At 40.6% G+C, this 12,743-nt stretch overlaps 1 protein-coding gene across 11 annotated transcripts in view; it reads right to left on the bottom strand.

The window, feature by feature from the left end:
• Nucleotides 1–12,743, bottom strand: part of APBB2 (amyloid beta precursor protein binding family B member 2) — a 381,437-nt gene that overhangs the window by 152,419 nt on the left and 216,275 nt on the right. The window contains exon 1 of one of the 11 annotated variants that reach the window (XM_077878832.1): nucleotides 9,771–9,928. The exons of the other annotated variants lie outside the window; for them this stretch is intronic. Coding sequence (XP_077734958.1) covers nucleotides 9,771–9,822 — 52 coding nt within the window. The 5' untranslated portion in view covers nucleotides 9,823–9,928. Of the gene's footprint in view, nucleotides 1–9,770; nucleotides 9,929–12,743 lie in introns of those variants that run through there. 11 annotated transcript variants of the gene reach the window in all.

Raw genomic sequence — 12,743 nt, 5'->3', positions numbered from 1 at the left:
TTTCCCACTGAGTCTGTTTTCTCACCTGCACAAGGGGTAAAGCAACTGGATTTCCTAGCACTCTGTGATTTCGAATTCTGGAAGGAAAGACTAGACACTTTATTTTGCTAACAACATTTCTCAAAAAAGTTGCAGTTTAGAATTTATACAATTGGAGATTCCCCCAGAAATTAGTATTAAAAATTTTGTGGCGTTTCTAACAAGTTAACAGTTAAGATTTGGTGCCCAACATACAATAAACACTCTTGACAAGTGGTAGGAAGAATTCTTGGATGGTCCTAAGATTCCTGCCTCCTGATACACACACTCTGAATAGTTCCTCTCCCTGAGTATGGGCAAGACCTAGGAACATGACAGGCTATCACTCCTGTGATTAGGTCACATTGTAAGGTGAAGTAATTTTGGGATTTAATGAAGATCTCTCATCAGTTAACTTCAGGTTAATTAAAAGAAAGTTTCTCCTGGGTGGGCCTCACCTAATCAGGTGAGCCCTTAAAGGCAAAAAGTAGCAACAGATGCTGGCCTTGAAGAAGGAAGCTGCCATGTATAAAAGGAGGGGACACAGGGCAAGGACCCAACAGGAGTCTCTAGAGCTGAAAACGGTCCTGGTCAAAAGCTAGTAACAAAATGAGGATGTTGGTCACACAACCATAAGGAAATAAACTCTGCCAAGAACCAGTGAGTGCAGGGATCCCTGGGTGGCTCAGCAGTTTGGTGCCTGCCTTTGGCCCAGGGCATGATCCTGGAGTCCCGGGATCGAGTCCTGTGTCCGAGTCCCGTGTCGGGCTCCCTGCATGCAGCCTACTTCTCCCTCTGCCTGTGTCTCTGCCTCTCTCTCTCTCTGTGTCTCTCATGAATAAATAAATAAAACCTTTAAAAAAAAAAAAAAAAAGAACCAGTGAGCGTTGGAGAGGACCCCAGGCCTCAGATGAGACTGTAGCCTTGGCTGACACCTTGCTTTTGGCCTGTGAGGCTCTCAGCAGGGGACTGGGCTAACCTGTAATCAGAATCCAGATCCACATTAACTACGGGATGTTGTTTTATGGGATGTTTACCATGAACTACATTTGTGGTAATCCGATACTCAGCGAAAGAAAACTAATACAGGGCAGTGAGATTTTGGGGGAACAAAAGCAGGGGCTGTTTTCCCCTTTCAGCACTAGCTAGACCTTTTGCTGCCTGTTCCGCTCCACAATATACTGGCAAGCACTCTACCTCCTGGTGATTTTTTTTCCCCTTCTGCATTCATTATGGAGTCATTGACTCTTCTACAACCCAGGCCTGAGACAGCAGCAGCCATTCCATGGTGGGCATGAGATAAATGACAGAATGTCCACATATGATCCACAAAGGGAGGCAGCAGAGCCAGTAAGTGTCCAGTCAAGGTAGGACCAGTTAGCTCTGAGACATGTAAGACTGGAGACGGGAAAGTCTGGGAGGAGAGTCTCAAAGACAGTAGAAATCATAGCCCTGAAGTAGGATCCCTTGCCCATGCTGTGCAATCTGTGTGTACGGTCTCGTAGCTTCATAGCTGCATACAGGCACCATAGAAAATTTAAGTTGTGTAGCTTTGGGGACGAGCACCAAAAAAGGCAGTAAGAAGTATCCAAAACTTGCAATTTCTCAAACCTGTGCTGAAGTCTCTTTGCTCCCAGTCTCTTTTCCTGACTAGGACAGATCTCAGACCAGGTTCCCAGAGTGGAATGAGAGGATTCTCTGAGTCTGATTCACGTAGGGATGCTCGCTGACAATGGAGATTCCTGGACCTCATCTGAGACCCTACCGGATCAGAATCTCTATGGGGAAGGGCCCAGGGGACATGCACTTGTTAACACAGGAGTCTTCTGCATGTTGAATTTGCAAACCAATAATCTAACTTGGCCGAAGCTGTCCTCTTCTAGGTGAGGAATGTGAGCTTACTCAACTTGCTTACAGAGACATGGCTAGCAAGGGAGAGAGCTAGAAGAAGAATGCAGAATGCAAAACTGACGGACGTAGCCCAGGAAGCTGGGAAATGAAACCCGTCTTTGTGTTTTCCACACTAATATTCCCCCCCATTAGTACAGATAATTAAGCACCGAAGATAAAATGACTTTGTAGTGGCAGAAATATGTAAACACATTAGGGAAAAAAATTCTGTTTCACCAAGGTCTGTGGTTGGTTAGCATTTTCTGGTTAGTGCAAAATTTGACAGTATGCTAAAAGTTATCACTGGGATGGCTTGTGAGGAAGTTCCCTCACTGAACATCCCCTTCCAACCACCTACCAGCTGCAAACCATGAGTGTCCATCTGGCTGCAGGTGTGGTCTCTGCTCCCTGTGGACAGAGGCCACCACGATGATGTGTATAGGCTGCTCCTATTTCTCCAGCTGCAGTCCCAATAATTCTCCCACTGCAGCACTTACATTCCCGTTTGGGACCATGCTTCTCTTGTGCACAGAGCAGGCCATAAAGTAGGAACTGCCTTAAAGTGACCCCTCAAGTCTCACTCAATTTCCATAAAGTAGGAACTGCCTTAAAGTGACCCCTCAAGTCTCACTCAATTTCCAACAATTTCTACATGTTGTAGACTAAAACATGTTCCTTCACATATGTTAAAATACTAACCCCAGTTCCTCAGCATGTGACTGTACTGGGGACAGGGCCTTCAAAGAGGTGCCTGAGGTTACAGGAGGCCTTTAAGGTGGGCCCGTAGTCCAACAAGACTGGCGTCCTTATGAGGAAGGACAGGAGGTATGTATGCACTAGGGAAAGACCTACATGAAGAGGAAACAAGAGAGCAGCCATCTGCAAGCCAAGGAGAGAGGCCCCAGAAGAAACTAAGCCTACTGGCACCTTGACCTTGGACTTCCAGAACTGTGAGAAAATACATTTTTGCTCTTTAAGCCACCTAGTCTGGGGTATTTTGTTCTGGCAGTCCTAGCAAATTAATATACCTACTTACATGTGAGAGTAATTCGCACAAAATATAGACTCCCTTGCATGATAACTAGTTGATTATATTTTTGAGCCTGCTTTCTAGCCATCCTTCTCTTCAGACAAGGCTGATTGTGCTTCTGATTATAAGCTCCCCTCCCTCCATCTATTTTTTCAAGATTAGAAAATATTCATTTATTCAATGAATTAAAAATGTATTTTCCTTGCAAGTATCCAAACGTGGGTATTTCTTTGGTCATAAAGTAACAAGGAGTCAACAAAAAAATGCAAATAATAATTTGCTCATCCCTTAAAGATAAATCTTAATTTAGTTTCTAAATTTTTTTTTAGTAGGCTCCAGCATGGAACCCAAGGCGGGGCTTGAACTCATGACCCTGAGATCAAGACTTGAGCTGAGACCAAGAGTCAGATGCTTAACTGAGCCACCCAGGGGCACCTACACAAATCTTAATTTTAAACAACTAAACCTAAATATACATAGGAGATCAATTCAATGGAGAAAAAAAAAAAAAAGGTAAAACCACTCTCCTTCCCCAGAATGAACTTCGGTAACCCCTGTCAATAAACCCAAAGACTGGAGCAAAACTATGTGCCCAGATTTCCTTCCCACCTGGACTCCACAAGGACACCAACCATCAGGGGTATCCTCCTCCTCTTCCCCAAAGATGAAACCTCAAAATTCCAAAAGCCCTCCCATTTATTCAAATGCAGTAAGTATAAAAGTGGCAAACTGCCCCCCTTTTGGAACCAACAGGTGACAGATCCCTGATAAGTGCCTGGGCTTTATCCTCTCTAGGGACCTGGAAATGCCCCTTGCCATGCCTCTCTCACTAGACTCCCCATACAGGCTGGAGAAGAGAAGGATGGAAGCAAACAAGGGAGACACATTACCAGTATTTGGGGTTGCAAAAATAACTAGAGTGGGTGACATTAACCGGGCACTCACCATGAGCCAGACACTGTTCTAAGCACTTTTTGCATATTACTCATTTAATTCTCAACACTTCCCATTTCACAGACCAGGAAAGTAAGGAACAGAAAGGTTAAGTGGCTTGCCTAAGGTCACACAGTTAATAAGTGGTCGTGCTGGGATTCAACCCCAGGCAGCCTGATGTTCTATGGCCTGTGCTCTTAACCATCACACTATTTGCTCTCTCCTAAGAACCGATACTAAAGCAAAGGTGATTTAAAAACCATTCTTTCAGTAATCTATTCTCCCATCCATATCTTGAAAAGCAGTTGCTAGAAAAAAGAATGAAACACACATTTCTATAATTTAAATGTAAAATATCGGGAATTAGCAAACATCTCACAGACCGTCTCTTCCCTATCATTCTGGGAAGTGGATAAATATTATTTCTCCTGGTAATGGACAAGAGATAAATCTGACTTGGTACAATGTCATGGCAAGTTCGAATCCTTAAACCCAGAGTGTTGCTTAGTATGATTTTTTGATCCCTGAATCATGAAGTCTCTTGTGGGAGAAGAAGAAAAGAAAAATATATTCTTATTTGCAACACTGCTAGTGAGTTCACTGGGAAATTAAATAGTCCACAGAAAGCCCTGGATCAGCAACCATCTGGTTAAAATGCTGCAGGGTGGACTATTCCACAGGTTCATCAGCTGATTTTGACCCTGGGAGGCAAAAGAAGGCAGCAGTGCATAACTACCAGTACAAGAGGTCGCTGAGTAAGGTTGAAGAATCGATGGTTCGCCAGTCTCCATAAATCACAGACACAGGAAGCCTTTCTCAGTAGGGCTAGGACAGCAGTCACGCATGAAACCTACAGGGAGCTGACCTCCTGGGAAGTTGGCCCATCTCCAGATCGTCAGCATTTGAGTTGCCTTATAAAAGCGCATGTACACAAGCCTAGAACTGGTTATCTTTGAATGAGTTCAGGGCGGTCTTTCTTCCTTTTTGGGATTCATTTCTGAGATAATGGAAGACAAAAATTGATTGGGTCAAATAAGCAAGGATTTGGGGATTTTGAAATAAAGTATGTGATCGCTGGCCAAATGAACTCTTCCACCATGGAAGCCAAGGGCTGAGCCACAGGCTGGAGTCAGGGTTTCCTTACATCCCCACTCAAGAGCACCTTTCCTTGTAAAAACGGTCCAGAACAGAAATAGTCATTTGGTTCATTGTGGAGTAACATGTTCTAGTGCCACCCAGGCCCCTGGCATCTCAAGAGGTGGAATGATGGCTAACAAACAGCAAAGAGGCAGGGAAAATCTGCCCAGAGAATGTTGGGAATTCGGTGTGCTGCTTATTGTATTTATTTATTTTGGGGGATGAAGAATAGTTTGCTGTAAAGATGTTGACATAATGCGGTATTCATATTACAGGGAATATATGAAATAATACAGTACACTTTACCAGATTAAAAAGAAAACTATATACTCTTCAGAGTACTGTATTTAATATTCTTGCTGGGACCCTTACACAAGGAAACAGACATTCATGAGCCCACTGTTCATCACAGCTTTGATTACAATAGCAAACTTTCTTGGCAGAGGTATCTGTCAAAAATTCTTTATACTGGGTGACTGGGTGATGGGCACTGAGGGGGGCACTTGATGGGCTGAGCACTGGGTGTTATGCTATATGTTGGCAAATTGAACTCCAATAAAAAATTTAAAAAATTCTTTATACTGATAATTCCTCTAGGTAAATACTAGGACACATTTATGAGATATGTATGAATGTTTACAGAAGACATTTATGAGAAAAAGAAGAAAACCACCTAAAGGCCCAGCAACAAGGACCAATAAAAGATATACAATATTCCTGTGTTCTACATTATTATGCAGCAGAATGAGGCGGTCTTGAACTAGACTTCCTGTATTCTAATCCCAGCCCTACCACATATTTGACTAATGCCCCTTACGGCTGTGACAAACCGTGGTTCATGGATGGCTGTTTCCCTGTTTAAGGGTCTGGCTATATGACCTTACAAAAACTCTGTAACCTCTCTGGGACTCAATTTCCTGATACTGTAAAATGTAGATAATAACAGTAGTCTTATAGGGCTCATGTGAGGTTTATAAGTAAGTTCTTAGAACATTATCTGGTATGAAGTAATGGCCATACAAATGGTAGCTATTAGTACTATTATCCCCAAAACTCGTCACATGCGTGCATAGAAAAAATATCTATGTAGCATATCACATTTATATAAAACAAAACCAACAAACCACAACCACATCTTTTCCCCTCCCCCACCAAGATTTTCTCCCTGGGGAAGAGACGAGGTGAAACAGATAATGGGTATGAGAGGGAATTACAAGACTATTCTTCAGAACTGTATGAATCTTTTCAAACTTGAATCTTCTACATTGGCTTTCTTCAAGCTCTTCCCTCCTACTCCCTCCCACCACTACATCAAACTGCATTCCACTCATATCACTTCTCCAAAATCACTCGCTTCTAGTCATTCATAACCTTTTGATGGTAAATTCAAGCTGTATTTTTCAATTCTCATGTTACTTCACCTCTGAATGTCTTTCAACATCATTGACCACACTTGTCTTAAAATGGCTTCCAGGAAACCACCTCCTCCTGGCTATTCTGCTACTTCTCTCATATTTCTCAATGTCCTTGAACATCTCCTGTCCTCCTTCTGGGCCTTCAGTGTTGAAGGCTTATTCCTGGGCCCTTTCTCTGCTCACCTGGTTCAACTTCTAGGCAACCTCATCACTGCCCAGGGCTGCAGCTATAATCTCCAGGAACATGCTTCTCATACTGAGACCTCATTCCAGATCATTCCTCTGAGTTCCCAAAAACATCAACTGCCCACCTGGCAATGCCCCGGTATACTTTCAACTTATCTTGTGAAGGGTCTGGCTTCCTACTCCCGTTGTTCCCATCTCAGCCATCTGATGATGGAAGCTACATACTTAGGGTTCCTCCTGACAAATCTCTTTCTTACAGTCCTAAATCTAAACCTAGAATAGTTAGTGTATCTGTCTTGTACCTGTCTTCTTCCCTTTCCCCATTTCTATTGTTGCCTTCTTCAGGCTAACCCAGTCTCTCATCTACAATTGCCTGTTAACCAGCTTTCGGCTTTTACTCGTCTTCCCCTCAGAGGTTCTTCTTAGCCCAGGGTCCATGGACTCCCAAGGAGTCTTGTGGATAGGATTCAGGTGGCCCATGAACTTGGGTGAGGGAAAATAGTACACCCTTATTTTCATTAATCTCAAACTGAAATTTACCATTTCACTCAATCATGAATGTTAGCAACAGACCATCCTAGTATTAGGAGAATACTAATACTCCAAATACTACCGTGATATTGCCACCAAGAGAAATCGGGTATTTTTACATCACATGACAATTATCAGATACACTGTTTAATCACTCCTTTGAAATTACAGTAGCTATCAGACTCTCCACTGTATCTTTTTAAGATTTTATTTATTTATTCATGAGAGACAGAGAGAGAGAGAGAGAGAGAGAGAGAGAGCGAGAGAAACAGACACAGGCAGAGGGAGAAGCAGGCTCCATGCAGGCAGCCTGACGTGGGACTCGATCCCCGGTCTCCAGGATCACACCCTGGGCTGAAGGCAGCGCTAAACCGCTGGGCCACCCAGGCTGCCCTATATCTTATTTTTAATGCATTAATAAAGAGGCACAGATACCACTACATCACATATATGAGTTTAGTATTTTGGCAACTGTTTTTAGATATAATTGGTCTCTTTTGTTATCCTATGTGTTTTATCTTATAGATTCAAAAACATTCTTCTTAGAAGATGTCCCCTAGGCTGCAGCAGACAGCCAAAGATGTAGGTCAGTGGCACATTAAAGGTCAAGAATTTCTGCTAGCTGATTCTTCATACCACTGTCACAGTTATTTTCTCAAAACACAACCCTGATATCACCCTCACATGCCTGTTCAACGATTTTGCTAATTGAGACCAAAGTACTTAATCATCTGGTCCCTGCCTACCTCTCCAGCTTCACCTGGCACCCTCAACCCCTTGTTCCCTAGACAGTACCTACACAAATTATCTCTCAGCAATCCAAGCTTCCCATCACCCCACTGCCACCCTCAGGACTTTGTTCATGTTTGTCTCTGCCCATTCATCCTTACCTCTACCTGTTGACACAGCTCACCCTTTTCCAATCTTCATGGCTTCTTATAAACATCTCCTCAGAGAGGCCCTTCCAGGACCCCAAGGCCATCCCTTATCTTGGCTCTCCACTCAGAACTTCTAGAACTTTGTCCCCATAGTACTTTTCACAATTGGTAATCAACTCTCCTGCTCTGTGAGATAGGAATCATAAAGTGCTTTGGATCTATTCTACTGCTGACTTATGCTAAGAAATTGGCTAACATTTGTCAAATTAATGAGTTGAAGAAAAAAAAAAACTAAATATCCAACAATGTAACTTAAATAAATAACGGTATTACCTAAGTTATGGACAGCCATTAAAAATTGTGTAATAAAAGTATATTTGCTGACATGAAAATGTTTCAATAGATCTCATATTTGATATGAGATCTAAGTGAAAAGGGCAAGTTAACCGAGTACATCTTCAGCAATTCCATTTTTAGTAAGAAGAAAAAAATAGATATATAAACATATGAAGAGATAGAGACAGTGCCACAAAACAAGGTCTGAAAGGATATTCATAAAATATGTAACAGTTCTTATCTCTGGGCAGCAGAGTAGGAGATTTAGAATTGTGTATCTAGCTATGTTGCCTAACCTTGCCTTCAATGACTATGCCTTGATTTATGCAATTAATAAATTAATAAAATTGCAAACTATCTGCTTAGGTTAATTAGTTTCAAAAATAATTAAACAACCCAATGGAGGTAAGCTATGTTTAACTGAATTAACTCAGGTCCATTCCAGCAGGATTAATCCTGGAAGATAAAACAGGACTTTTCAGGAGGCTACATAAAAAACTGTAGAACCAAGTATACCTGACAGTGAGCACAACGTCAACTGTGAGGTCATGATGAACAGGACAGGTCTTTTCAGGTGAGTAGTGATCTCATTACTTCATAAAATCCCCTTTAGTTACACTGAATTTCAGGTTCAAGATATAAACTAATCCACAAACCCTAATACGGGAAAAGATAAAAAAAACCATAGCAATTTTAGTCACTATTAAAGCCCGATTTCTTACCAGATATGCTGAAATTAAAGCAATATTTTTTCATTCTGTTGCAGTTTAACCACATTAACTCTCTAAGTATTAAAACAATAAAAAGATAATGCTCCAAAATTAATTAATTGGAGTTAGAGTGAAGCTGGGGAAGAAGATGAACATCGGTAATTTCTGGAAAGTTGAGCAAGCAGCATTTCTACATATAAGTCAAACTGTGTGAAAAAAGCACCACCGGTAATAATTACAAGTCTTCAGATCCAGCTTATATTTCATCACAGTAAAAAGTTACTTTGCCCTGCACTAAAGCATTTGGCTGGGATGAACTAACTTGCTGATTCATGTTATCTTGAGTATAGACTTTTCTACTTGAATAACTTAATAGGTTGTCCCAGGGAAGAAATTAGTGACACATAAAGGAGAAAACAGAAGTTTTGTAAGGGATTCTAGTCCTTTTTGAAAATCTTCAAGCTCCACAGATCACAATTTCTAAACTTTATCACTTGGTCTGCAGGAAAGCCAAGAACTCTATTTTGAGAGAACTCTTTTCAAGGCACTCCATCAATTCAAAATTGCTCATTTTCTCTTTTTTATGATTGCCCCTCTGCCAGCCTAACAAAATAATAAAGTAAAAGAGTAAAAAATAAAGTCTCAAAGAAATCCAAAAGAGACGCTATGCCCAATGAAATACTGTAGGTAATAAGAGATTACTTACAATCTTTCGCCGTGACAGTGCAATCCACCCTCAGCTGATCTGCAACCAGCATCCTTTAGGTTTCTGAGCTACATTTCTCAATACTTTTCTATCCTTCTTTAACAGGCATCCGAATCAACTCCCCATTTGAAGTTTGTGTGTAAATAAGAATTTAGTTAATTAGCCCAGGTAGGATCAGAATTTGTAGAAAATGAAACCATCACTCCCAGGCACATTTGCCTGGACATCGCATTGCTGAAGCTCCACATGCAAATGGCATCAGTGCTTCCTTATCCAGATGAGCTGAGAACAAAGCAGCTAGGAAAGGTGCATCCACCACTGAACTGTTTCCGGTTTAAAAGATCCCGATGCATGATCTGACTTATTCCAATCAAGAGAGGAGATCAAGAAACAGGGCACTGGGGCCATGAATCTATTGTATTAATCCATCACCCACAATGGATAGTAAGTAGCCACGTAAATAGCAAAATTCCCTCACATACTCCCCTCTTTCGAGCACAAGAAAAACTATACAAAAAGGCCTTTGTTGTAAACTGTTTAGATAAGCATGGAGGGGAGAAAGGGGCAAATTATGAAAATTTAAAAGACAAATTTAGGAGACACAAACTCTTCCCAAGGTACCTAACCTCCAGCACTCCACAGGAGCACAGCAGGAATGGTAGAAATTGATTTTGTGAAAGGCTATTAAAGAGAGTGCTGTTCTCATCAGAAAGTCCCTCCCCTTTTTAACCATAATAATAATTTAAAGCAATGCCAAAAATCACATCAGTCAAATGACCAAGAAAACTTTTGGGTTTTTTGCACACTATAGGGGGAAAATTAAATTCACATCTGTTAAGAAATTATCACTTTTAAAAGATTAGGTAAAAACTAACAGCTTTTCCACGGCTTGCCAATATACTCACTTGAGAAGAAAAGCTCAATGTTAAACAACATGATACCAAGCCTATGTATCAAAAGAATAATAAATTTATATTTTTTATTACACAGATATTTGATCTGCTTGTCAAAGTTTAAAAGATCGATTTAGGACTTGACAGTCACAAAACATACTTCAGAACTTGACAATATAATTGTAAAAAGTGGTTTTCTTCCTCAGCTCAGCAAATTTCTTAATCTAAAGTTACAAAACAATCAGCAGGAAGCTTTGATTGTTTGATTATAAATTACACTGAACCAGTTCTCTATTTTCATGTGCCTTGTTCTCTTTAGGTAATGATTTGTACCCTAAGGGATAAGGAGGTCTCTTGAATATTTTATAGGACTTTCTTTTTAGATTTGACATTTCAATCCAATGACTAATTCTTTGAAATGTATTTAAAATTAGATAGTCATACTTTCTCAAAATGAAGGACTGAACATAGTCTCTGTGTATAATTTATAACTAGGGTGTGAAAATTCCCATGATGTTTCTGGGTGGTGATCCCAAAACAGAAAAAGTTGAAGAACCACCATGTTGTGACTGCTCTGTTTCTGGAACTCTTTATAAAGGATGATTCTGTGAACCACCAAGCATTCTCCAAGAACCTAGTGGATTCATCCTCAACATGTGCTGAATGACCAACTCTTTAGGATATAATAGAAGGGAACTAGAAGGGAATTAGACAAAATCTAAAGTCCCTTCAAATTCCATGATCCTGTGGTCTTCCATAAAGTAAAAATGAGATTTTACATTCAAGCATTAGCATTCATGAGACAAAAATCAAACTCTCCAAACCTCAGTTTCCAAGTCTGAAAAAGACAAATGATTATATCCAGGAATATTTTGTGAACTGAATGATATACTGAATGTCAACAGATTGCTCATGCAGTGGGCAAGAAACAAATGGTCACCATGACTAAGTGACTGTGCCCCAAAGATGACTCAAAGCCAGTTCTGACACAAGAGTTTCAAAGTCACATTACATTATTCACACAATCCCAAAGCTACACAATCGGACTTGCCCCAAGGTGTGTCATTCTCATTGTACTTGTGCCAAAAGCCCTTATTTTGCAACACACTCTACTTGAATATACACGATTAAAGTTTAATTCTTATCAACAACTCACTCTTTTCTTTTAAAATGACAGGGGCTGGGACATGGTACATATACAGTTAATACTACTGTAATGAATGCTAAATAAATACGTTTTCTTCTGCTGTCCAAAGTGCCTTTCTGGACTTTTCAGTGTTCATATAGTGGGTGAGAAACAAGTGGATTTTTCAGTGGAGTAGAGAAAACGGAGAAGGCTGAGAAGTACATTTATTAATGCACAATATTAAGAGTCAGGTGATCATCATGACTTGCGTGGACTCTCAAAGGAGGCAGCTACCCCATGATGCCTTGCCTCTTTCAGTACTTTTCAGGGGTCTGAGGCAGAAGGAAAGCTGAGCTCACTCAGCTCAGACACAATGCTTTCTCCTTGCGACTATTCACTGATGCACACCAGAAGAGATATGAAAAATGTTTTCCAGAGGTGAATGCTTCTCTGCAGAAAGAGTTCATTTCCTGGAAACAAAACCAAAATCTCTGCATCTAAAATCCATGCTTCCAAAAATTATGGCCTTTCTTTCATCACATAGCTTTTATGTAAACAATGTGCAGATGAGCTTAGCGGAAATCAATAAAACACAAGAGTTTTAATTTCCCTTGAGTAGACTAGAAAGTGCATTTTTTTCCAAAGACATCCTAAATGTGTTGGTTTTTCAAACTAGCTATGCATTTACTTGGTGTCTTAATTTGCTTGTTTCTTTATTTATTCTCTATTTACTGTAATAAACAATTTATAGTGACTTATAGAAGCACAAGCATCACGCCAACTGTCAAACGTCCTACCGCATTTTGGTCTGCTCAGCTGAACTTTATAGTGATTACTAGTTCCTAAGAGCTTCATTTGAAGGGCAATGTGTTTGCTCCAGGGGGTGGTGTCACAGACCACATTCACAGATTCAATATCATGCAACCAGACTTTCAAATCCAATGGCAACAAAGA

Source organism: Canis aureus, chromosome 2, assembly GCF_053574225.1.
Source record: "Canis aureus isolate CA01 chromosome 2, VMU_Caureus_v.1.0, whole genome shotgun sequence".
NCBI lineage: Eukaryota > Metazoa > Chordata > Mammalia > Carnivora > Canidae > Canis > Canis aureus.
This window is presented reverse-complemented; position numbering and strand designations above follow the sequence as displayed.